This window comes from Penicillium arizonense (assembly GCF_001773325.1).
Source record: "Penicillium arizonense strain CBS 141311 chromosome Unknown PENARI_contig034, whole genome shotgun sequence".
Classification (NCBI taxonomy): Eukaryota; Fungi; Ascomycota; class Eurotiomycetes; order Eurotiales; family Aspergillaceae; genus Penicillium; species Penicillium arizonense.
This window is the reverse complement of record NW_019173311.1, coordinates 122,909-148,399: the sequence shown is the minus strand read 5'-3', so window position 1 is coordinate 148,399 and position 25,491 is coordinate 122,909. Positions and strand designations below refer to the sequence as shown.

Sequence of the window (25,491 nt, the reverse complement as noted above, 5' to 3'; positions counted from 1 at the left end):
TAATAAATGGTCGTCATACTCCCTTACAATCTCGGAAGTTAGCCAGCAGGCCTTTCACCGATGTAGATATTTTCCCCGCGGCAGCCAACTTTAGTTACAAAAATATATGGGTCCGATCTTCTTGATTCATTTTGTACCTGGAGCTTTGCTGCTAATTTCCGTTCTCGAAGTATCTTGGGGCAAGTCCGTGATGCGCGGTCCAATGGACATGCGCTGAATTGGCCACCGAGACCCAGGGTTTTAAACCCCGCACTCCGGGGGTGGATATGGCCGGCGACGCCTTACCCTTATTTCTCCTCGCCATGCATCAATTGTTCTTCATTATTCCCATTCTCTACTAGTAGGCACATCTATCTCAAGCATGCGGCCGAACAGGCCCGTTCCCCGGTGAGTTCCCCACTCTGCACTCGTGCGCTCATTCGCTAACATATTAATTGCCAAGTCAGGAATGTCGCTGTGAGTATATAGTATCTAGAATTGGTAAATATTGACTAATCACATCATATCAGACCGACATGCAAAGTGTGAGTACATTCAGAGGTCTTCAGACTGCAAGAGACTGACCGAAGTACCCGACTAACGTTAGGTGACGGGCAAAAGCCGAAATGCCGCCGCTGCGAACGGACCGGATCCACGTGCGTCTGGCAAGCTATCACCTTGGGCTTTCGTCATGGCTCTAGTGCCAATGCCCATTATGAATTCTCGGATGATCAGCCTTGGTTACCTATCGGCCACGGTTCGTGCATCTCAATTTGCCCGCCGAGACCCGTTGAAGCATGTCACCATTCCTATCTAAACGATGCATCTATCGGGGTATGGCTCTGCTGATTAGCCGTTGAAGCTGCAGGATGAACAGGCGTATGCCACGTTAAATACGCGGGAGCAATTGAAGGAAACGTGGGGGTGGCATGGGTATGAGGGGTCTGAATAAGGAATGAGAAATCATCAAAAAGCTCAATATCACATTCTGTATAATAATATGAATCAATCGCATAAATGCAGTTCTAACTAGTATTAATCCCCACATTGAGAGACCTTCATCTGGGTGGATTTTAGTGCGGAGAAGAAACAAATCTTTCTCCATGTAGGACTGTCAATGCAGCAAATGCGATCTCATCTCCAGGCATATGAGTTCTTTTTTCCCTCAACCCCGCAATTTCGTAGCCATGCTAGTTCAGCCAAAAAGTATACAGGTAGTACGGGGAGAAAGGGAGATATATCGCAGCACATGCTAACCCTATCAGGCAATTTTCGCCCGCGACTTACCATTTCCAGTAATTCTAATAATACTGCACGAACATCGCCGCTGGTGGGAAGGAATTTGAACTCTATACGCGACGTGTTTTGCAGAGTACCGAGAAGCCCCGTGGTCAACTATCGGCGATAATCTCTACAGGCGGCAATTCTCGGTTTCACCATCGGTTCTAGCAGATACACGATGTATCGAATGCGGATAGTGTCCATCATGCGGGGAAGCCTGTGGTTACGCCGGCTGATAGTACGGATCTGCTCTAGAGCAGAGACCAGACGTTAATAAATAACCCAGATCTCACATGGTGCAAAGTCGCAATCTACCGCTTGGCTAGAAAATCTCTCGTCGTTACATTGCCTACACCGCAACGACCACCACCGCGTCGTCGAATACAAGCACTTCATCTCACCACAGACCTTGAGCCATGTCGTACGGGGACCGCCGTGTCAAGTTTGCGCTTTTCGGCCTCGGCCGCCTGGGAGTCCTTCGAGCCCGCATCCTCGCCTTCCAGCAGCCTCGGATCGAACTCGTCGCCGTCTGCGATACAAAGCCAGGCACTGACAAATGGGCCGCAGAGAATCTGCCTCCGTCTGTCAAGTATTTTTCAGACCCTCAAGAATGCTTGAAGAACAGCGACGTTGAGGCCGTCCTCATCTGCACCGCGACGGCTACTCACGCGCCCTTGATCCTGCAGGCCCTTGAACTAGGCTTGCACGTCATGTGCGAGAAGCCCGTCTCTGTGGACATAGCTACTACCAAGGCAGTGGTCGAGAAGTCTGCTTCTAGGCCTGACCTCAAGTTCCTCGTTCCCTTCACTCGCCGATGTAAGTACTACTAGGCCCCGCGCTTTGCAGACTTCCGAGACTGACTCGCGCCAGATGACAAGTCCTACCGCCAGGCTAAGGCCCTGATTGACAATGGAGACCTGGGTGAAATCCACGCTGTCGAGACGACTGGTATTGATCAAGCAGACCCCAATGGTATGGCCATAATTGCCCCCCGTCGTTGTCTTTCGCATAGGCTGATGAACTGACCATTCTGATTAGCCTTTTTTGTGTCCTTTTCTGAGCAGTCTGGCGGCATCTTCCTTGATTTTGGCATCCACACCGTCAGTCCCACTATTCTTTCTCTCACCCACTGACCTATTTACTAACACGGCACTAGGTCGATGCCGGACGATACCTGTTGGATGTCAAGTCAGGCCTCTCCAACCCTAAGAAGCAAGTCAATAGAGTCATCGCCTTCGGCCAGGTGGCTGTCTACGGGGACTTAGCCAAGTATGGCGACGCCGACAACGCATGGGGCCTGGTGGAATTTGCCAATGGCAAGATTCTCAAGACTTATCTCGGTCGCACGCTCACCAGCGGTTTCGAGGACACGACTCGATTGTGTGGCACCAAGGGACATTCAATCATCAGCGCCAACTCGAATGTTGAGATTCGCGACCATCTCGGTATTCGCACACAGTCTGTGCCTGATGCGTTCACCCTCTTCGATGCGACATTCCTGACTGATCTTGCTGAGTTCGCCGATGCGGTGCTCGATAACAAGCCCTTGACTTGTCAACCAGAGGATGCCTTCGAGGCGGGCAAGATCTGCGCTGCTCTGCAGTACTCATTCCGCAAGGGTATTCCCGTATACTTCGACGACAATGGTCTACCCATTATGGAGTAATTTATCAAGTGATTGCATATATTACAAGATAGAAAGGAAATAGACATAAGCTGGGTAGACTTCATCTCAAATTTCATGGCCCTTGTAGAAGAACTGTACTAAGTTTCAAGTTTACAGTATTGCACTTTAGATCAAAAGCGGCCTTGTGGCTGCTACGGAGTACGCTATGGACTGTTGACCTCAAAGGACTCTGCGATAAATTAGTTTTAACACAAATGTCGAGAATCAGCGCGTTGCTTCATAATTGAGGGGTATTTTAATAAGTCTTCTAGGGGGAATGGAGCCCAACCGTTGTATAGCTTGAGAACCATGTCAGTCTTGGTTATTCGCGGCTAGAACCAGGTGCGCGGACTTGACACACGATCTGTAAAATCTGAACTAGAAGCCAGCAAGGGAAGCATGTTCTCTGAGATTTTCAGTTGACTTTGAGAATCTCCAAGATGTTCCTGGCTTTGTGACGGGCATGTAGGAAGCACCAAAGTACGAAGCACCCTTTGGTGCTGTTGGGACGTCACGGTCCGGTGATACTGACCAGCCCGATCGACCAGTCTTGTGCGCCAATGATGAACTGTACGTCTTCAACATCATCGCCTCGCTGCCTGATCCTCTCTTCATGCTCGCGGGGTCGCCTGCAGCGCATTGGTAGGTCTGCACTTTGTGAATCCATGAATCGCTCGGCCGAAAGTAAACTAGCCCGAGAATCATTGTTTGAGCCCCACGGCATTGTCAGCCCTCTGCCGGCGCACACAATTTGAGCACGGCGCTACAAAGGAAAGACTGAATTAGCTGGAAATATGAATAGCATGACTGTTATTGGGGGGGAAGGGAGCTGCCATGCACCACGTTGGTCGCATTCCATTTTTAGGCGACGACATTCTTTGTGGATGCAATCCATAATCATAATTTGGCAATGTGTACTTGAGACTTCTGTGAGGAGTTGCCATAACAGGTATAGGACGCTATCTTTTGCCACTGCTTTTTCGCCGGTCTTAGACAAGGATCGGCTTCGTCCGTGTTCCGGTGTTCGATGCGAATAAGTGGGCTTCGTCCGAGTCACTCAAAACCTGCGAGACAATATCGGGCGAACCTCGCCGCGAGGGTATATCGCCGCCAGGCATATCCAGAAACAGCAAGTCAAGGAGTAAGGAGTGACCAGATGCGGGGGTACGGGGGTCGGGGTTGTTCAGTCATCTGATATGACATTACTATATACGGTTAAATGCGGCGGCACTTTCCCGATTCGGAGATTTTTGACCTGATCAACTTCCCATACCGTGGACGTATAGTAGATATATAGTAGATATATAGATCATTCAATCAGCTCTGCATCATTCGTATCTTCGCGAGATCAGCCTTTGAATATTGCTTAAGGGCACCTTTTCAGCATCTTTCCCGTCATAATAAGAGAAAATGGCACCTTACATTCAAGAATCCGCTGGCGCCAATCTCGTCTCTAAGGCTAGCCTCCAGTCTGAGAGCGCGGTGATCAACCACGACCAGGTCCCAAAGCCCGTCGCGGACGACTTCATGTACGACTTCAAGTACAACCACAGTCTCCCCACTACCGACATCTTGGGCATTGAGATCCCCACCGATTGTGATGCTCAGAAGGAGGCGGAGGGCATCGTAGCCCGTCTCTCTAAAGCCACATCAGAGGGAGATGCGCAAGCTTTCGCAGGGCTGTTCCTCGATTATGGTGAGATCCTTCGCAAGCCAGATCCGAAATCTCTATTTTAGCTGACCTCGGATGTACAGGCGTGTGGCGTGACAAGCTCTCATTCTCCTGGGACTTCCGCACATTTAACTTCAGAGAGGCCATCTTGAAAGCCGCTACCGATCTTTTGCCCCAAACCAAGGCTAGAAATTTCAACTTTCTCGAGCCTGCACCTATTGTGTCGCGCCCTTACCCTGACTTCTCTCAGCTGCAATTTGTTGTCTCTTTCGAGACTGAGATTGTCCTTGCTTCGGCCGTTATCAATGCAGTACTCACCCAAGATGGCTGGAAAATCTACACCATGCATTCTGTTGCCGAGAGCCTCAAGCAGTTCCCCGAGCGGGCTGCACCAGATGGACACATGACCGGTATCACTAGCTGGGAGAGTCAGAGATCCGAGGCCATCAACACTGTTGACCCCGAGGTGCTGATCATCGGTGGTGGTCAAAAGTAAGAACCCATGCAAGTGAGCCCCATGATATAGTGCTAAATTATTTCTACTAGTGGTCTCGCTATGGCAGCGCGCTTGAAGGTTCTTGGTATGGAAAACCTGATCATCGAACGCAGCGACGAAATCGGAGATATCTGGAAGAAGCGTTACGAATATCTTTCACTGCACTTCCCACACTGGCCCGATGCCTTGCCATACTTCAAATACCCTCAGCATTGGCCCACGTATACCCCGGCTCAGAAGCAGGCTCTATACATGAAGTGGTATGCCTCCGCTCTGGAGCTCAATGTCTGGACCAAATCGGAGGTTGTGAAGGCCGAGCAGGACACCGAGGGTAATTGGACCGTTGTAATCAACAAGGAGGGCAAGGAGACACGTACGCTGCACCCTAAGCAACTCATCATGGCCACGTCGCTATGTGGCGTCCCTTCCACCCCGGCCATACCTGGCATGGGTGACTTCCAGGGCGTGATCCGTCACTCCAGCGACCACAAGAGTGCTCGTGACTTTGTCGGAAAGAAGGTCTGCGTCGTCGGTACCTCGTCCTCGGGCTTTGACACAGCTTACGAGTGCGCACGCCTGGGAATTGATGTGACCCTCCTCCAGCGGTCACCGACTTACGTCATGTCTTTGACCCATTCTGTTCCACGCATGCTTGGAGGTTACGCGCCCGACAAGAATGGCAACCTCCCCAATACTGAGGTACAGGATCGTCTCATGTTCTCTACGCCAGTTGGACCCGGCGAGGAAATCGCCAGGCGCACCGCTAAGGTCCTTGAGGATCTCGACAGGCCCCTGCTCGAAGCTCTTAACGCTCGAGGTCTGCGAACATGGCGCGGCCAGCGCGATACTGGCAACTCCACACTAGGTCAGACCCGGAACGGTGGATTTTACTTCGATGCCGGTGCTTGCGAGGAAATTATCAATGGCAACATCAAGGTAGAGCCAGGCTTCATTGAGAAGTTCACCGAAGATAAGGTGATCTTAAACGGCGGCCGTGAGAAGGAGTTTGACCTAGTCGTCTTTGCCACCGGATTTTCGAACACCATCGATTCCATTCGAGCCACTTTGGGCGAGAAGATTGCCAGCCAATGTGGACCTATTTGGGGTATTGATGAGGAAGGCGAGTACAAGACGGCCTACCGGGAGACGGGAGTGCCTAACATGTGGATCATGGTTGGTTTCCTTCCAATGACCCGGTATGCCTCCAAATTATTGGCTTTGCGACTGAAGGCTCTGAAGGAGGGCATTTCCCCACCTCCTTACAAAGTCTAGGTCCTATAGATGAAATAGATTGTGCCTTAAAAAGACCGAGTTTTTGTTCATCCACTTGCTAGATTTTGTAACTAAGAAACAAATATGAAAGTGCAGGTGACGCACGCTGAGATGTTTCTAGGGAAATCGGAGGATCGCAGTGATCGTAGTTTCATCACTTGGGTTGAAGAATCTTAGCGAATTGATCTTCCCCCAAGGAACTGCGACAATTGTAAAGGAACAAAGAGGGAAACTAGGCAAAGGTTTCTTACCATTTCAGCATGAGTGATGTATTTAGGTCAAAGCTAGTTTCACACTTCTTTAATTTCACTTCTTCGATCGCTACATGTACTCTGCCATCACCCGCTATGGGAGAAAGAGAAACCCGATCGGATTACATTCCATTTCAGGCAAGACAGATTTTAGCGACCAGCAAATTTCATCATTTACATCTAAATCTCCTTTTCAGTCTATAAAGGGTGACATTTTCCATAGAGGATTGTACGACTCTAGACCCAAATCTGGGGACTTCACTGCTTGTACCAGTCATCAAAACCGAGATCCCATCCAAACAGAGGCGTATTGATACGCTTTGCCTTTCCTTGTGCAGCCAGGCCATTCAGTACATCCATATCCTCGCGCGAGAGAGGGATGACTTGACTGTTGCTCACGATTCGATTTTCTTTAATAGACTTGGGCAGTACAACAACGCCTCTGTTGACGTGGTAGCTGATGAGTACCGTGGCGGGTGAAACATCATTCTTCTTAGCGATCTCCTGAATTGCGGGATCGGACATGAGCGGAGCGCCTGAAAACAACAAAGTTAGCTATCGTTAACCTCTTGGAAACCCCACATAGCGTGTCAAGGAGCACTTACCTTCGGAACCGAGTGGTGAATACGCCTCGAGGAGAATGCCATGCTCGTCACACCACTCCTTTAGTGCGTGCTGAGGAAGGAAAGGGTGTAACTCGACTTGGTTGACAGCAGGGACCACGGTCCACTTCTTTTTGAGCTCCTCTAGATAGGGAATCGACCAGTTGGCCACGCCGATCGCTTTCACTTTGCCGGCCTTGTATACCTCCTCCATCTGGGCCCAGGTCTCACTCTGGTCCCAGGATCGGTCGACGGATCGTGTGCCATCGGGATTGACTGGGAGAAGTGCGCTCGACTCGTTCTGTGCGTACAAGTTAGTCATCCATATGTCATGATGGAGGGAAACAGCGAAGTGACTTACAGGAACAAGTCGGACTGGCCAGTGAATGAGCTGATGTCTGTGTTAGCCGAGCTATCGACAGGCGTGCCGCGTCTGCCCAAAGGAGAAGGGGGTTAATTTACGTAGAGATCGAGGTAGTCCGTGCCTAGAGCGTCAAGTGTCTTTTGGAGACCTTCCGCGACATTGGACTGGTGGGTGTTCCACAACTTGCTGGTGATGAAAATGTTTTCGCGAGGGACACCACTATCCTTGATTCCCTGGCCGACTTCATGCTCGTTTCCTAGCTATCCCATTAGACCCCAAAAACATGCTTGTTTTTCTTTGTGACAACCCACCGTATATCCTGTCATTTATTAGCCAAGAGTATGCGCTACAAAAGAGACATGGGAATCTTACAATGCTGCATCAATGTGACTATATCCGTTCTTGAGGGCGAACGAGACCGCTTGGCGTACCTGACCAGGTTCAGATCTCCAAGTGCCTGTATTTCTTGTCAGCAAAAACCGCTAAGATCCGCAGAAACTAGCGCTTGTATCGTACCAAGTCCCACAGCGGGGATCTGGGCGCCGGTGTTAAGCTTGAAATGAGTTGGGGGTGCCATATTGATTGTGATGGAAGAAGACGGTGATGTGAGACCAAAGTGTAGGGACCGGTGGCTTTATGCTATACTTTCGGAGTGAATCACGTAGGATGCGAGAAAGAGTTTATAAATGGGGCCCTTTCTATAGTTGAGAGGCTCTCGCCTGGACTGATGTCAACCGAAACATATCGCATAGCCTGGAGTAAGTGCCCCCGCGCGAGATTGGGCGAAATTTGCGCGGTTGTGACCCGAGACATGTCGGCCGGCTTGTCCTGAACATCTACCCGGTACTCTTTTTACCTGATTGAGTAACAAGTGGGCGAATTACTTGCGGATCTAAACATTCAGTCCCACCCGTTCGCCGCACAATGCGCCGCAACCTTCCAAATACGGTAATATTGTGCCCATGTGGGGTGGAACGTCAAAACACGGGGGTCAGTCCCACGACCTTAAGGCAAAGGGTAGTCTTTTCAGGCCAGAACAGTGGATACTTCCTTTCAGGTTTGCTGCCAGATCTAGGATCCTAACATAGCCTAACTAAGGGTACGTGCCACGATCGCCCGTTTGTTGCCCTAGAGGCGAGACCTTGGTAGGATGAGGTATAGGAAAACGGAGTGCTTAAAGAGCTTTCACAAAATATACTAGATCTGTTAGAAAATTTCTCGATATTGGCTAGACTAGAAGATTCGGCGGTCGTATAACGTAGGAGCTAGTCTTATTGCTGCTAGGTGTCTTCTAGCGAAAAATATCTAATAGAAGACGAATCCGCTATACTTAATGAAGGGGATTCCGTAATACTTAAAGCGTGGGATAACTATAGTCTAGTGTGAAATGAATAGGATCTTAGGACTAAGCCTAAACTGTCGAATAAACTGTCGCATGTTGGGAACATCAAAGTGCAGGTTTCCGGAGACCATGTGGTATTCTGCTGGTGCGGCAGATGGTCAACACAAGGGGCTGGTGGTACGGTGTATACAGCTACACTTAGCTCGGACATCTTGGAAATTTAGGTTTCGTGGAGTGAAGCATAGAAGGAGAATGGTCTCGATATACTTCATCAAATGACAGACAAGGAGCGAAGGATTTAAAAGACGGTCCAACCTTTAAACACTTCTTGGTCATAAGAATCCTACCCAATTCGGTTCAACCTCGGTCTCGGATTTGATCACTAATCGAGCTGCACTGTATTTTGACCAGTTACACAAAGCTGGAGTGAAAGGAATAGACTATGACACTATTGTGTCAGACCCGCTGGCAACCCGCTACGTTGCCCAATATATGCACCGAACCGGCCTTCTTACTCAGTTTCAACATACTAATCAGAAAGAGTCCGATGATGAATCCGGAGACCATGAGGTCATGGAGCAGAGTCCTGAAGACGCTGGGTACCCACCACCGCTTGCTACCACGTTTGAGGAAGGCGAGAGCCCCACTCAGATATTCGAATACACGCTGCCTGACCGGGCACTGACCAACGATGAACAGCAATCGAGGCTGAAGTGAGGATTTCGGAGAACAGGTCTTGATCTTGCTGCAGCAGGAAGTGACTAGGGTCTTGATGCGGAGGAGTGTACATGTCTCGTGAGAAGGAGAGGACATTGGTGCGGTGGACGGTGCATCCAGCATTCATTTTGTATTCAATGCTTGCTAGCATTGAATTTCTCATTTGTACTGCTGGTTTTATGGGTTTTTCATGGGTTTGTCTTGCATGTAATGGGCTGGTGCTTCCACTCTTTGAGAACCAGCCTCACTTTTTGTACTGGAGCATGATCAGGCGTACGGACACGAGTTCTTGCTTCAACCGGATAGAAGCACCTGCATAGCCATTACGATACTAGTTATGCTCCAACAGGTTAATAGAACTTTGATAGATAGATAGATTGATTGTTGTAGTTCCTGCGGGGTGAGAAATAAGACGAAACAGAAACAGAACGCAGCAGAAACGACAGGCAGCCGATCGAGAGCCGAGAGAGGCATTCCGGGACCCCTAGCTCTCGGAAAACTTTTGGGAGTACAGCCAGATTGCGTATCGCCGTTGAGAGAATCTTCCAAGGTGAGTAAACTCGGTATTAGCAGGCTGAGGCAGAAAGATATTAAAGGCCACTGTTTCGTAGCGTGGTGCACTGCACCAGCTGGGGGCTATGAGGAGAACCAACTTCAATGGATATTATGCCTATTATGCCTATCGCATCGCCCTGTTGAGCGGCCCTGGGGGGCAATGTTGTGAAATGAGGCACGCGCACATCAGGACAAAGTCGCAACATCGGAAATAATCCTTGTGCTGTATATGAAAAAACCAAATTGGTTGGAGTCACTTTGAACTTCAAGTTGTATATAAATAGCCTCATGTATCCGATGACAAAAATAACAATTACCTTCCTTTGAATTACAACAACTATGAATTGGAGTGTTCGCCAATCTGAGAACTTAATTGATTTAAGCAACTAATATACTTCCCTTCTCTAATTGAATCTCTTATTTCTATCGTCTAGGTCTTCTATATTTAGAAGGCAAATCATATATAGTCTCGGAACGATAAATTACAGACAAAACCTGCACATATTGTGCAGCCACAGTTTTAGCTATATTTGTGTTGTTATTGTTTGCCTATTCACAAAATATCCAATCCTGCACTAAGAATACCACTTACTACCCATGTTGCGGATATGGGGATATGGATATGTCGCGGACGTTGCCCCAGCAGAGCCCTGGATGCGGTACTGACCACTCTTGAGCTTATCCCTTCGGGCCCGTAGCGTAATTGTCGCTGCTGTACGAGATAATAAGCAGAGACTCCTGTGGCTCGCGCTTCTTAATCCCAGGAGCTAGACTCTGCCTGCTTTGGTCGAGGCCATCATGTGGCATCATAGGTACCTGAGCTTTGGGTAAGCAGCGCCTGAGCAACAGCGGGGAAGGCGCTATTTCCAATCTGGCGACGCCACAAACCACATTGCAACTCCGCACCAAGCCTGCCGATGGATGGCGGGGTTTGCAGACTAATAACCGAGCGGATAAATGCATGGTAACATCCCAGTAGGACTTGTCCCGCAAGAAGGCCCGAGACCCGTATGATATCCACGGATATTGGTCCATAAATTTGATTATAGCCTATAATATGGCACCGAGAATCGTTCAGTCAACGTCCATTGTCTATCTTATTGGCGCGCATATGAGAGAACCCCAAAAAACGGTAAACCCCATCCCCAGATTCCCCAACGGAGCCTACTCCCTTTCTCCACGGAATACGTTGGAGTTGGCATTTACCCGCAAGGCCAGGTTGTATGCACTTAACTTTTAAAATTTCACCATGTGCCATGATATTGTTCGAGGATTGTCGAATTTGGTGTCATTGTCTTCTAGGATAATCATCTGTCAACATGGCTCGTATCATCTCCTGTCTCGCCATTTTGGCCAGCATGTCAGCCGGTCTCTTGGATGTCAGAGCCGATGGAAGTCTCTCACCCCCATCAAAGGAACGCTGGTCCAGCGGGTTCCACCTGGGTGTAGACTATTATCCTTCGCATTGGCCAGAGGAAATGTGGGAACCAGATGTAGCCCGCATGAGAGACACAAACCTCACTTACGTTCGTGTCAGCGAGTTCGACTGGGCTTTACTGGAGCCCGAAGAAGGGCATTACAACTTTACCATTCTGGACCAAACTATCGAACTCCTCGGCCGTCACAACTTAAAGGCGATCATTGGAACGCCGACTGCTGCGCCGCCCAACTGGATTTGTGAAAAATACGACATTTATCCCGTTGACGTCTACAACGATACCCTGCACTTTGGATCCCGGAGACACTACAGCTTCTCCTCTTTTGACTACCGACGGCTCAGTCAAAACATCACGGAAGCGTTGGCTAAACGCTATGGAAACAACTCGATCGTTGCTGGCTGGCAACTGGACAATGAATTTGGAGGCGCTAGAAGCTTCGATCAAAACGCAATCAAGCGTTTTAGGACATGGCTCAAGGCAAAGTACGATACCATCGAGAACCTCAACGAGAGACAAGGTCGAGTCTTCTGGTCTTCTCAGTATACCAGTTTTGAAACAGTCATGCCTCCCTTTTTAGAGGTCTACATGAACAATCAGGCTCATAAGCTTGACTGGTATCGATTTAGTTCGGACATGGTTATCGACTTTGCCAAAGAACAAGCGTCAATTCTGAGAAAATACGCCCCAAACCAAGCTGTCACGACCAACTTCATGAACATGTTTACTGAGTTCGACCACCACAAGTTCTCTCGCGAAGTAGGGCTTGACTTTGCGACATGGGACAACTACCCGCTTGCCGGACTCACTTCGTTTTCTTGGGTGACCGAGCAGGAGCAAGCCGACTATTTGCGGACTGGACTCCCGGATCTTCAAGCCATGAACCACGCACTATATCGCGGTATTGCAGGGGCGGCTTACAATAAACCTTCAGGCCCCTTCGGAGTTATGGAGTCTCAACCTGGGCTGGTGAATTGGAGCCCGTACCGAGTTTCTCCACTGGACGGCATGGTGAGACTCTGGACGCACGAGGTGTTCGCAGAGTCCGGTGACTACGTGTCCTATTTCCGATGGCGGCAGGTCCCCTACGCACAGGAGCAGACGCTCTCGGGTTTGTTTGTGTCCGACAACTCTCCTGAGCAAGGTTACCTGGAGGTTCAAGCCGTTGCGAGCCAAGATCTAGAAAAGCTCCGAGAAGCGGAGGGGACCACGGGGCAAGGTCAAGGAGACGTTGCTCTGATCTTTGACTATACTGCCGACTGGGTATGGGAAATCGAACCACACAGTGGCGGGTGGGACAACAAGAAATCCCAGTACGAGGGTGCGGTGCTAAGCTACAAAGACATTGTCTACAGTTTCTACTTGGCCATCCGCCGCCTTGGGCTCTCGGTTGACATCATTAGTGCCCATCAACCAATCGACGGGTACAAGATGGTAGTCGTTCCGAGTCTCCCAATCATCCCAGACGCCTTTAACTCAGCCCTCTCCAACTACTCTGGGCCAGTTGTTTTCGGTCCACATTCCGGGTCCACGTCAGAGGACTTCTCTTACGCCTTAGGCCTGAACCCTTCCAATGGAACGCTACGTGAGCGCCTTCCCATGCGCGTCACTCGAATCGAAACAACACCTAGCTATGCCGGAAGCAGCGTGTCCTATGCTGGCTCGACTTTCAATATCTCGAGCTGGGAAGAGTGGATCAGCTGCGAGCGAGACAACCGGACGAGTAAAGCCACAGTCTCGTACTCTTCGGCGTTTCGCAAAGGTAAACCCGCCGCATGCTCAAAGGATGGAGCTCATTATATAGCATTCAACCCCCCTCCAGATTTTTTGGTTTCATATCTTGGCGACGTGGCCGCGGATGCAAATATCAAGGCTCTTACGGGAAAGCCTGCCAGTAAGGATGGCGATCTTGGACCTACGATACGACTGGCGAAACGGGGAAACCTAATCTGGGTATTCAACTACGGATTGGAGTCGGTAGAGCGGCCTAAGATTGAGGAAGCAAATCTGTTAATAGGGGATCGGGACGTGATTCATCCAGCTGACCTTGCTGTGTATAAGCTCTAAGATCTGTGGCATCTCTTTCTCTCTCATTCCCTTTTAACTTTATTTTCTTGGACACTATTCGACTTCTTGCAAGTACTCTCATATTTGGGTTTTTGTGTATTCGCGTATTCGCCTTTTCCCGTGAAATAAAACTTCATTCTTGATTAGTTGAGATTGCCGCAACGAGAACCTGACTTAACCTAACACCACCCCATCTTATGGCACTAATTATTTGCATATTGGTCTAATTTAGCATGGGTAATTCTTTCTCTATTATCGTTACCAGAATTTTGATTACTTGCATGGTTCGTGTAATATAATGCATTGAAATTGGCCATTTCTGGACGGGATGGCCGAAATAGATTAAATCACTGAGTCCGGTTTTCGACCTTAAAACTAAAACCTTTTTGATAATGACAACCACGCTAAGCACGTTTAGGGCAGATATCTGCTCGATGTGATACAGTTAAAGATATGCAATTCTCTCCATCATTACTCAGTTAGGAGATTGACCAAGCTCTCTTTAGCCCATTATAGTACAGCCGGCCCCTTATCCTAACGAACCAAAAAGATGTCGACCTCGAAAATACACATCTACTGAAGAAAGAAAAGCGTCGAGGATAGCCCAACAGCGGGATAAGCGCCAGTCTGCTTGCGCTGCACAACGCGCCCACCATATGCAGACAAGTGGGGTTTGACGTGCCATATCTGTTCTGTCCTTATAAGAACAGAATCCCTGGAAGACCACATGGGTTTACACGCATTTCTGGCCTGCCCTCTACATTTGCTGGGAGTGACCTGATGATATTATTCAGCTTCTTGTCCGTGTTCATGGCCGAGACGAGGGCTGATGCCCGCTCGGCAGGGCGAAGCTGTGGTACTACAGATACCATTAGTGACCAGGAACTACTGGAGCAATCAGGTGAAGTTCGCACACCCGATGCCAGACTGACATTGGCTAAAGGCACACTGACAGAAGCAGTAAATTTCGACATTGTTAATTTGTGGCATAGGGATGTAACGATCGATCAACATCAACCGATAGCAGTAATACTCATGGCCCTTTTATTACTGTATTCTCTTGCCAGGAACCTCTACAGTATCCAGCACTACTGTGCCTGCTGCTGCTCATTTGCAAGGGGCTGTTTGTTGAGCAGCAATATGAATGCGCTGGCGCCAAATCACAACTTTGGCCGGGGAGGACACAATGATTGTGTCACCGGGAGCAATATCAGTACTCTGTCAACCCCATATTATTCTCAACTGGCGGATCACGATGAGCACCTTGTAAAGTAGACTTTCTCCCGACGGATGAAAAGCAGCCCGAGTTTTCTTCCCAACTCGACCTGTCCCGGCCCCAAACTGTACGTAGCCAAGCGAACTACCAATGTACGGCCTGGACGAGGCCCGGCTCTGTGTTAAGGCTCATCGTGCCCTCCGTTTTTAACAGTGTTGCTGCCTGGGGAACATTGCACAAAACCTGCTGACAGTGACTACGCCGTGTAAGTTACCATAATAATCCTAATGCCTAGAAGTCTCATAAATTTCCTACTACAAAAGGTACTGCAGTCATCAACAACAGATTTTTGTTTCTTCCGAAACGGAGGATCAACCGTGGTAGGTTCGCGAAACTGAAAATTTCCCATCGATGAGTAATATACGAAGCAAGCTGGTGTGCCAAGTTCGGGTACAAGGTTCCTTGGTAGCACTGTGGGTGTTCTGGGCTGACATTCATTACAGCTCGGTCAATGTGGTTATCAAGATCACACGTCCTATATTAAGCGACAGGAATTACTTGTCAAGGTGGGCAAAGGGGCTGAAATCGAGTGGTGTGACACCATACAGACAGCTCTCAGCAAAATGGGGTTGACGCGTATCTGTTCTAATGTACGTTATCTGTGGACTATCGCATCCGGTCTTCGATCGCCAGCTAATCATCTCCAATGTAACAATATACCGACCCGGAAAGTGGAACTTCTTTTCATACTCTTTCAGATGCGTCAATAATGATGAGGGTTGAGTTCTGCGGCGTGGCTGCGGAGTAGGAAATCCCGACGATCTCTCGGAAGGATTGAGCGGTGGAAGACATTGTAGTAAACCGGACGACTAGATTGCCATGTAGTAGAAACTGTTCATATCAAGACTAGAATGGGTTTATATGTATATATATGTTGGCGGTATACTTTCCTTGGAAAGAAACCCTAGAGGTTCCCCGGGACGTGAATAATCTGAGTACAAAAGGGTCGGCCATCCCACCCGGGCAGCCCTGTGCAATAAGTTCACAGGTGCATATAAAGGTGAATGACACAATACATGACTTCCTAATTGGTGGCTGTTAACCCTGAGGTCGGCGAAGGTGTGGGTCCATTATGGGTACCTTCACCACGATTTTGCCACTCCAGCCACGAAAGAAATAGTAGCGAGGGAATGTGTTCGATGGTTGGCTTTACAGAAGGCCTTGTAATCTGTGGCTGAGAAGCCGCATCTTCTATGTTATTTTCTGCAGCTATATCCAATCAAAGCCAACTCTTGCGTCATGTAAAAGAGCAGATGCTTGAGATATCCAATTTTTCGCGTCTCTATTATCCCGCGCGACTGCCAATGAATCAGACTTGTTTAATACAGCGGACTCCGCGCCCAATGGAGCATTCCACAGGTCATCACTGTCTGGCATACAGAAAGTCAAATCGGCTAGGGTTAAAAGACCTTTTCTGCCACTATTGGAACTTTCTCCAGTCAAGTCAAAGGACGTGGATAATCGGGACACCTTATAGAGGGCTAGTCCGAATCTCTTGATCTCTTCAACGTTCATATATACCAGTGCGAGTGGTGCGTTGTCTTCGTGTTGCAGAAGCATGTTAGGATAAGAGAATATACCCCACCGTCGACAGCTTTGAACAAGCGCAGTCAAGAGCTCGTATCTGTCGTCCGGCAATCGGCATCGCATACTCAAATCCATACTAACATCTTCTCTTGCAATGAAAAGGGCAAGGATAATATTCAAGAGCACACTCTGAAATGTTGCTATAGGCCACGAGGTATTTGTGTTGTGACGTGGACTCGAGTCTGAGATGCACCATTGGTCCTAGGACGAAAGGGTAATCAACACAAAAGTCAACGTGTAGCTAATGTTATGATGTTTCTCACCATTTGAGCGTAAAATGCAGAGCACAGTCTACCATGCAGACGTATTGACGCTTCTCGCGACTCCTGAGTACCTTTTACCCACAGTCCAATTGCGACAACAGATTGAACAAGTACACAAGGCTCTTTAGCGAAGTCAAATGTGCTTCGATGGAGAAATGGCCACGCTGAATGGAAAACATCAAAGTAAATATCAATATAGTCATGAGCAATCCACCGGGGAGCGTCAGGAACGGAACCATCGATTGTGGAAACAGGTGGCAAAGGGTAGAGATCATCCATCCAAAATTGTTGTTCGCTTGTGCTTTCACCCCCAGCAGGTACGCAAATGACGCCTCGATGTTGACAGGCATTGCATGGTAGTACACCTTCGCAGCGGACTTTCCGTGCATGACATGCACTGCATGCCCTAAACTTTCGAGACGGCGGTGCTTGTCGCTGCGGATGATAAGTCCGGATATGGCGTCGCAACAGATCACTGATTATTTTGTGAGCTGTAATTTTTCCCATGAGAGCGAAGCAACCACTCACTTCCTGGTCAGGACGCTCTCACAATAAGGACAGGCAAGATTTGTTTCCCCATTATGATGATTCAGATGTCGATTAAGATGCTCTTTACGCCGATATTTTGCGTTGCAATCTGGATAGTCACATTGGAACCACAAGGGGACGATATCAGCAGGAGGCGACATTGTTAGAATGTTTGCAAGCCTTTGGTATTGGACTCCGCCACAGCTTTGTCATCAAATGACACAAATGAATCCGGGAGGATTTGTAGAGCGAAGAGCTCGAAGGGAATGCAATCAAGTCAAAAGGGCAGAAGAGAACGTAATGACTGGAGCCCCGGGTGGAGCCCCGAGCGAGGAAGGCCACCAATGCGGTTCCAGGACTAATGTGCCCCGGAGCATCCCACTTGATGAATAAGTGGTCCTAAGTAAATAGTTGAACATAATAGGCATATCCCACTTGCCGGTTTATCCATCAGGAGTATATTTTCCACATTCCCTATAAATAAATGGCAAAGCTTTGAAATGGAGTTGTTCCTTTCACTACCGCTACATTGAAAAGATTTCTTGGCACTTCAGTGAACCTCAATTAGAGTGCAACACAATGCCCGATCTACATCACCCTGGAACTTTACGCGACAAGTCCGAACTAGCCGCCAGCTTCGATGCAGGCGCCGCCGAAAGCCACATCAGTTCACCTCTCGAGCCAGTAATCTCTAAACTGGCCAGCATACATGCACCTCCGGAATTTGAAGTTTACTGGGACTATGAAGACCCCGAAAATCCCCGCCTGTGGCCGCTTTGGTACAAAAGCCTCACTGTGGCTGCCATGAGTCTTGGTGCTACAGTTGTCAGTCTCTCCAGCACACTGTACACATCTGGGATTCCAGGAGTACAAGAGGATTTCCACGTCTCGAAGATCGTGGCCCTATTTGGAGTCACGACTTATCTTTTTGGAATGGGAGTAGGCAGCATCGTTTTTGCTCCACTTAGCGAGCTTGCAGGACGGCGGCCAGTTTATATTATCTCAATGGTAATATTTCTGTTGCTATTGTTGCCGAGTGCTTTAGCTCACAACATTGAATCAATCCTTGTGAGCAGATTCTTCGGAGGATTTTTTGGGAGTGCATTGATGTCGAACTCGCCAGCATCTGTGAATGACATCGTCTCGGATAAGCACCGGGCTTTAGCATTTGGCTTCTGGTCAATCGGGCCCACCAATGGCCCTGTCTATGGCCCAATCATAGGAGGCTTTGTGTTCCAATATCTTGGCTGGAGGTGGACAAATTGGATTGTTCTTATTATCGGGGGTGTGGTCCTAGTCCTAATAGCCTCTATCAAGGAAACATACGCTCCAGTGATCTTGAAAAGACGCGCTGCGAGAAAACGAAAGGAGACGCAGAACCCAAAGTGGTGGACACGCTATGATGATGGCGTCGGTCTTGCATCTTTACTGAGAATCAATCTCAAGAGGCCTTTCGTGATGCTCCTAACAGAGCCGATATGGTAAGATATTTCCCTCTTATCCCACATAGCAAATTCTAACATTCTCGCAGTATGTTCTGGGACGGCTACGTTGCGATTGTTTATGGGGTCCTTTACCTATGTTTCGTCGCGTATCCAATCGCTTTCCAACAAGAACGTGGGTGGTCGCCAGGTATTGGTGGTCTTTCGTTCGTCGGTATAGGTGTTGGTGTCTTGATCGCCATTGCATGCGAACCTCTATTTCGTAAAGTGATCAATCTTCACCGTAAGGATACGGAAACCGGCATGGTACAACCTGAGGCTATGGTTAGCATCGTTTTCTTCGGTGCTACTCTTCTAGCGATTGGCCAGTTGTGGTTTTCCTGGACTTGTACTCCAAATGTTCACTGGATCGTCCCCATCCTAGCCGGTGTTCCCTTTGGAGTGGGCAATGCATGCGTCTTCATTTACGCCTCAAACTACATTGCCCGGTCTTATGGCATTTATGCCGCATCTGCGCTTGCAGGAAATATGTTCACTCGCAGTGTCATGGGAGCCTTCCTCCCACTTGCAGGTCCGTCAATGTATGAGGTTCTCGGCTTGAATTGGGCAAGTACAATTCTAGGAATTGTGGAGGCAGTATGCATCTTGATACCTGCTGTCTTCTACTTTTACGGACACAGAATTCGAAAGGCGAGCCCCTTTATCAATAAGGTAGAAAAATTGCAAGCTGCAGCTTGACAATGTTCCCCCGCAAAAATGTTATAAGGTGCAAAATAATATCTACCAATTTTATAACAACATTCCAAAATTCATCTATCTCCGAACTGGTAGACTCTTGACAATCTTGTAAGATAATGTGTCGCGACTAAAGTCTTGAGGTATACTTGGGTATAGAGGCTAGAGTTAATTACCAGGTTTTGTCGGAGTTGCAGCATAATATTCAAAGTTGTTTGAAGATCAAACCCTTTAGCTTCTGTTCTAGCTTGCAAATGTCGTAACTCGATGCAAAGAATGCACTACACTAGGTATTACGTTATGGGCATACCTTCCGCTCTCTCGACATACACACTTTGCGGAAAATTTTCGGCCATCCCACCTAGTGGTGAGTTTGAGTTATCCCGCCCGAGGGCCCGCCACTTTACCCCAGAGCAGCTAGATTCTCCGCCAAGCCTTTTGGTGCTAAGCTGCATTGGATGGTACATTTTGTGGAGTATGTCTTAGTGGGTCTTAATGCGAGGGATGGCAATTACTTATAAGAAAATCAACCAGCATAACCCACATCCGCTTTCTGAGCCAAATCCTGAATAAATCCCCAGCACGTATGTATTTCTCTGCGTTTTCTTTGGCAAAATGAAGCTTAGGCGTGGGGTGTCAAGTGGGATGAGCCGAACCGCATTACATCATCAGGCAGAATGAAAGAGAATAGTTTTGAGCTGATGAAGGTTAGTAATATGCATGATTTCACTGGTAGAAGTGATGGTGTTTGTCAGCGGTGCCGGGTGCCGTGGCATTTACGGGCATTGCCTATCTAAACTTCTTTAAATTTGTTTTTTGGGCTCCCTTCGCACGTTATTTAAATTAGGAATGACAAGAGTCTTCACCACTCTTTCCTGCTAGGCCCTTTTTTGACGCCATCCCAAACCGTCCATTGTGAGATGGTACATATAACTTGTTATTGCCAAACACTGAAAGCTCACTTTTTCCATTGTTTTCTAATGTCTATTGATGAAACTGGACCCAGGGTGTCGCAAACTTAGTAGTAGCAGCTGGCCAGCCGATACTATCGGTTGAAGAGCGGATACGCAGCGATACAGCATGAGTGTATTTGTTTACCCATAGTAGTGATCTTTATCAACTGCCGAAGCCGTATACAAGCTACCACATCTACATACATCTATGTATGCAATGTCGCACGTCAAAGGGGAAGCCAGGATGGGTTACCGCTCTCTTGTTACCACAGAGTCTGATAAAAACGCTTCTAAGAGCTTCTCACAAGCCCTCTAGTAACTGGGAAGTTATCCAGGAATGTACCGAGTGGCCCGTGTGTCTCCAGCGCTAAGTAATCGGCGAACAGAAAACTTAGCGCTGAACCTAATATAAAGAAATACTTGTTTGAGAAACGCACTACATAGAGTGTAATGTACGGTTCTATTTGGGAATGATCAAGTCCCAGTTAAAGCCAAAGCCTTTCTGAAACATGTTTTTCCACCCGTGTAGATCAAAGTCTTAATTTATGGACCATGCATACAACAATCAGCAAGTTTGTCATTGTTCAGATAATTATGAAGAATGCCAGTTATATTTGCACCTTCCACTAGGGATAATACCGCGTAGCAATATGCACTATATGCCAACTCTTTTATCTGAAGGAACGATAAGTATCAAGAAACCGGGAAGTGATATTGCAAGAAGCAAAAGAAACATGGATAACTGAAAAAGCTAATAAAACGCAACTGCAAACAACGTGTGATACACCGAGACGGCTTAAACATAACTCTATACGGCTTTACTCTATGCTTATAGGCATTCAAGGAACTGATACATACAAAGCACTCGACGATCGCTGCAAGAGGGCCTAACTAACTCTTAGCATGAACAGTTCATGAGCAACATCCATCTTTTGCTACCGCAGAGGTTCGACAGAAGCATGAAACGTTCACTGGAATGTCAGCAGATGCCAAAGCAATATCCCGTGCAGGTTGAATAAAAGCAGCTTCTTGACTCTTTCCAAGGCGAGTGAAACATTCGTATAAACCATGCAACCCCCACACATTATTGAGCTTCGCTTTACGCCGAGGATACTCCTGGGCGAAGCCAAGATCTTGCTTGAACAAGGTTTCTGCTTCTTCAACCCGGCCCTGTTCAAGGAGCAGGCCACCGAGCGCATGGCGGACTGGCTGCATCCAGGGAGACGGGTCAGAGTACGCGAGTGCATCCTCGCGCACAGTGGCTTCCCGAAGGGAAATAAACGCATGTTCAATATTTCCCTTCCGGTATTCTAATTCACCAGCAAGCATAGCTGAGGCCACCGCGAGAACATCTTCCTCCTTGCATGGAATACTGTTGAGTCGGGAGCTAGGAACGGCCCTACGAGCCGTTTCAAATTCTTTTTGAGCGGCTTCGGCTTCCGCAATCTGTCCAAGTGCGCTAAATGCAAGGCCACGGGTGTAATGGATGGTGGCTGTAGTTACGCAGTATGTATTGCGATCGGTTGGAAGCTTGAGGTCAAGAATCTCCTCCCAGCGTCCGAAGCGCACTAGCACGTGCGCCTTACTTCCCACGAAGCTTTCGATGAAGTCTGCCATCGGCGGGCTTTTGATGGATAGCAGCTCCGGATCAATGATCTTTTCAAGCTTTTCTGCTGCGGATATCGCGTCTGTGAATCGGCCGGACATCATGGCGGAATACAATTTAGCACAAACGTAATGCACCCTGTAAGCCGTGTACTGAATTGTACCCGTCTCCCGGGCAAAATAGACGTCATCTGCAAGTATCGCTTCATGGTTGGAGTCGATACCACGGCGGTAGTCGCCAACCGCGACATCAATATGCGTCGGCATATGTAACATATGTGAAGCGTGCGGAACCATACCACGAAGTCGATCCGCAGCCGGCAGAGCCAATTCTGGAAATGGCGACATCTCCATCATATGTATGTGCAAGTGACAGATTGCTGGGTGATTGCGCCCAGAAGTCTGCTTCAGTTGCAGCTCAATCACTTCGCGAGCCTCAACTGTGTGATCCCCGGTTGGTTTACCAGTGTTCAAGTCCCATAGCCCGCGCGGAGTTATACACATCAGTGCTTCCGCGAACAACGCAGCCACATCCACATCATTGCTGAACTTATGATACACAGAGCGCATTGCATCAGCATACGCGCGGTCGAAAGGGCTCAGATCCTCGGGAATGTTATCAATAGGTGGGAAACGAGCACCGATTGCCCCAATCAACGCTTGTTCGACTGGTGTGGCCAGACTCGCTAGCTTGGACGCTCGGGCGAGGATGTCGTTGACCTTCTTGATGGAAAACTGACGATCTTCTGGGTCGAAATATCTCCACGCCTTGTTGTAGTTAGGCCCGGCTGCATACGCAATTCCCCACAGCGCCATAGCGCAATTGGAATCACTTTTGGCAGTTCGTTCGAAGCACCGAACCGCTGCGCTATGGTTGAAAGAATGAGCCCATATCAATCCACGATTGAACCACACCTGGGCTTCTGTGGACGAAGTGGTCACTGGCCGATGATACGAGCCAAGGTCGTAGTAAGCCTCTTCGCCAACTTTCGAAGGAGAATTAGATTGATCACTAATTGAGTGTCAGAGCAAATTTAATTCTACAATTTCCATGAGACTTACCGCATATTGGATTATCGAAACTAGTGAGTTTAGTCCTTCGTTAACTTGATTCATGACATTATCTGGAAGATGGGGTCCGTTTATATATCCACATATGATGAATCATCCCACAGGCACGCTGTACGGACTTTGTCGGCATCCCACCTGATGGGTCTGGGTTAGGTACAGCTTACAGTGGCGCTCCCCGGTCGCCACCCTGTCCCAGAATGACTAGATTGCCCGCCAAGACCCAATTTGATGACCGAGGTATGAAACTAACCGTGGAACATGTCCGATGCTTTTGTCTTTGATCGACGCGCCAAAGGTCATTTCAAAATTTAGATATCAACAAAAAGCTGCTTTCGCTGTTCCCCCGAAGGTAAAACCGGGCTGGAAGTGTTGAAGACGATTACCAATCTTCCTTTCTTGGTTAGCTGGGCTCCCTTTTCTCTCCGCAGTTGCTCACCCTAACACTTGAATCCAGTCAATATATTACCAGCGTGTTGACAATGCTCAATTGTTGATCGATATGTATCTTCCAGCAGAGATAATTGACCTTGTATGATATATGCCAGTCCAATTTCTGCGCCACTGCTGAACATTCTTTTTGTCAGATTACGTTCTATGTCGAGGCTGGCGATTCGCGGTCTACTTCACAGAAATCAACTGCTCGGGCTTTTCGGATAATGAATGACAAAATCCGAAAGGACATGGCTAAGCTCCGCTTGGTCAACAAGAGCTTTTGTCATAGTGCCTCAGCCCGTCTTTTCCGACACATTGTAGCTGTAGCCGGTTCATTGTCCCACACCACGCGTTTTCCATCTTTAGGAAGGCTTGTGAACCTTTCCAACAGCCTGTATGCCCAATATGTGCATCAGGTCGACGTTGGGTACGGTACCTTCCCATATTCGGTAGGGGAGGTTACATTATACACGGAAGACCTTGCTGGCTTGCTGTCTTCATGCTTGCATCAATTTCCCAATCTTAAAGCTCTCGACTTCTATGGTCCGCCATTGGCGTCCTTACCCCATGATAAGATGAAAGCATCGATCGACTCGATACTCATGTCGTTATGCTATGTGCCTCTCCCTAACTTGACAGAACTTGAACTTCAGCTACCAATGACGAGTGATTTTGCTCCATTGTTTGCTGAAAATATTAGCACATTAAGAATCCCGATTGGGCAGATCCTCAAACGCCTTGACTATCTGGGATTGCACGTCTATGCGCAAACAAACCAGCAATCCTGCGCGGCCAACTTGTTGAGAATCATCGAGCTTTCGACCAGCCTGACTTCCATCTCAATCAGCAGCACTAATTATCTAGGCATTGATTGTCTCAAGCTCAGCTCAACGGTTCGCCTGCGGTTTTTGTCCTTACACAAAGTGAAGATTTCGTCTCGAAACCTCGTCAATGTTATCGAGCAATGCAAGGAGTCAATGGAGTACATCGAATTGAGGCACGTGAAGATCGAGTCTGGAGCATGGAAGGAGATTCTGACCTCAATGGAAAGTTTACTCTATCTATATGACTTTGACATATCTGTTGGCGGTTCTCTCACAGGGAGTAGAGAGTTTCATTCGGCTCCGACCCTGTCAATTGCAGAAGATGTACCTGATCAAATTGCATTGCAAAACCTCAAGCAAAAGGCCGAATTGAACCGAACTGTGGCTAGGCATTCCAGCTGTTGAATCAGGCACTGCGTTGTATGGCATTTGAGGAAACGGACTTGCAGCATGGAGAGGGACTTTGTACCTAACGGATAGTTTACTCTGTAGATAGATGATGTGACATGACTGTTGGCCGGCCTCTCACAGGAAATGGGGTGTTTCATTCCGCTCTAATACTGTTCCTTCCAGTTTAAAAACCTGCCTAGCGCGTCACTGTCCTTCTTCATCAACGCCTGCGCAATATTGAAGTTTTGCTGCTGCCAAGAGCTGAAGCTCTTTATCCAAGGATTCGCTTCTATGCAGCATAGCAAGTCCTTACCCAGAGACAGAAGTAGGGGTGGAGGGGTGGGGCTATTTTATCGCCCGGGGCACAAAATACGGACCGGTAAGGTGATACTTAGCGCCCCCTTAGAGCCGATGACGATTCTGGGAATATGGGGACTCATCTTTACTCGCGGGGATCCTTAAGGCACGGTAGGATATCTCCTGATCATCAAATATATTCCCAGATACGAGCCACAGAACCAGTGACGATGGTCGCATGAGTACGTTTTGTTGATTACTTTCCGTTGGCCAAACAGGCTCACACCCGAGACACCTAAGCTTTCAAGCACTCTATACAATCTACTTCTATTAAGGAGCTATTCCTCCTCTATTCCCCTGCAATGGGTCGAGCAAAGATATGTCCTTT

General features: G+C 48.2%; 9 protein-coding genes across 9 annotated transcripts, besides 2 other annotated features; 6 read left to right on the top strand and 3 right to left on the bottom strand.

Moving 5' to 3' along the window:
* Positions 1-361: 361 nt before the first annotated feature.
* Positions 362-796, top strand: PENARI_c034G07098 (uncharacterized protein; the record flags this gene model as incomplete). Its single annotated transcript, XM_022636723.1, has 4 exons — positions 362-387; positions 447-456; positions 510-524; positions 587-796. 4 exons carry the CDS (start codon positions 362-364, stop codon positions 794-796), a joined length of 261 nt encoding a protein of 86 aa, XP_022483414.1.
* Positions 797-1,676: 880 nt separating this feature from the next.
* Positions 1,677-2,926, top strand: PENARI_c034G02925 (putative NAD binding Rossmann fold oxidoreductase; the record flags this gene model as incomplete). Its single annotated transcript, XM_022636695.1, has 4 exons — positions 1,677-2,076; positions 2,131-2,232; positions 2,299-2,360; positions 2,417-2,926. The coding sequence occupies 4 exons, from the start codon at positions 1,677-1,679 to the stop codon at positions 2,924-2,926; spliced, it is 1,074 nt and encodes a 357-aa protein (XP_022483401.1).
* A 1,410-nt stretch (positions 2,927-4,336) lies between these two features.
* On the top strand, positions 4,337-6,366 carry PENARI_c034G08191 (flavin-containing monooxygenase; the record flags this gene model as incomplete). Its single annotated transcript, XM_022636731.1, has 3 exons — positions 4,337-4,622; positions 4,682-5,090; positions 5,145-6,366. The coding sequence occupies 3 exons, from the start codon at positions 4,337-4,339 to the stop codon at positions 6,364-6,366; spliced, it is 1,917 nt and encodes a 638-aa protein (XP_022483402.1).
* A 509-nt stretch (positions 6,367-6,875) lies between these two features.
* On the bottom strand, positions 6,876-8,160 carry PENARI_c034G02945 (putative glycerol dehydrogenase (GCY1); the record flags this gene model as incomplete). Its single annotated transcript, XM_022636696.1, has 7 exons — positions 6,876-7,153; positions 7,223-7,520; positions 7,581-7,610; positions 7,682-7,839; positions 7,895-7,902; positions 7,956-8,040; positions 8,100-8,160. The coding sequence occupies 7 exons, from the start codon at positions 8,158-8,160 to the stop codon at positions 6,876-6,878; spliced, it is 918 nt and encodes a 305-aa protein (XP_022483398.1).
* An 894-nt stretch (positions 8,161-9,054) lies between these two features.
* On the top strand, positions 9,055-9,642 carry PENARI_c034G02760 (uncharacterized protein; the record flags this gene model as incomplete). The annotated part of the gene is made up of 2 exons (XM_022636694.1): positions 9,055-9,102; positions 9,337-9,642. The coding sequence occupies 2 exons, from the start codon at positions 9,055-9,057 to the stop codon at positions 9,640-9,642; spliced, it is 354 nt and encodes a 117-aa protein (XP_022483447.1).
* Positions 9,643-10,995: 1,353 nt separating this feature from the next.
* Positions 10,996-11,024: a sequence feature (Short protein (PENARI_c034G01182, OGE47987.1) was converted to a misc_feature.).
* Positions 11,025-11,147: 123 nt separating this feature from the next.
* Positions 11,148-11,154: a sequence feature (Short protein (PENARI_c034G01182, OGE47987.1) was converted to a misc_feature.).
* A 362-nt stretch (positions 11,155-11,516) lies between these two features.
* On the top strand, positions 11,517-13,700 carry PENARI_c034G07953 (beta-galactosidase; the record flags this gene model as incomplete). Its single annotated transcript, XM_022636728.1, has 1 exon — positions 11,517-13,700. The coding sequence occupies one exon, from the start codon at positions 11,517-11,519 to the stop codon at positions 13,698-13,700; it is 2,184 nt and encodes a 727-aa protein (XP_022483411.1).
* Positions 13,701-14,273: 573 nt separating this feature from the next.
* Positions 14,274-14,674, bottom strand: PENARI_c034G08066 (uncharacterized protein; the record flags this gene model as incomplete). The annotated part of the gene is made up of 3 exons (XM_022636729.1): positions 14,274-14,387; positions 14,438-14,559; positions 14,617-14,674. 3 exons carry the CDS (start codon positions 14,672-14,674, stop codon positions 14,274-14,276), a joined length of 294 nt encoding a protein of 97 aa, XP_022483394.1.
* A 3,259-nt stretch (positions 14,675-17,933) lies between these two features.
* On the top strand, positions 17,934-19,534 carry PENARI_c034G05684 (MFS transporter; the record flags this gene model as incomplete). Its single annotated transcript, XM_022636711.1, has 2 exons — positions 17,934-18,835; positions 18,886-19,534. 2 exons carry the CDS (start codon positions 17,934-17,936, stop codon positions 19,532-19,534), a joined length of 1,551 nt encoding a protein of 516 aa, XP_022483443.1.
* Positions 19,535-21,396: 1,862 nt separating this feature from the next.
* On the bottom strand, positions 21,397-22,905 carry PENARI_c034G04287 (uncharacterized protein; the record flags this gene model as incomplete). Its single annotated transcript, XM_022636702.1, has 1 exon — positions 21,397-22,905. The coding sequence occupies one exon, from the start codon at positions 22,903-22,905 to the stop codon at positions 21,397-21,399; it is 1,509 nt and encodes a 502-aa protein (XP_022483430.1).
* Positions 22,906-25,491: the final 2,586 nt, after the last annotated feature.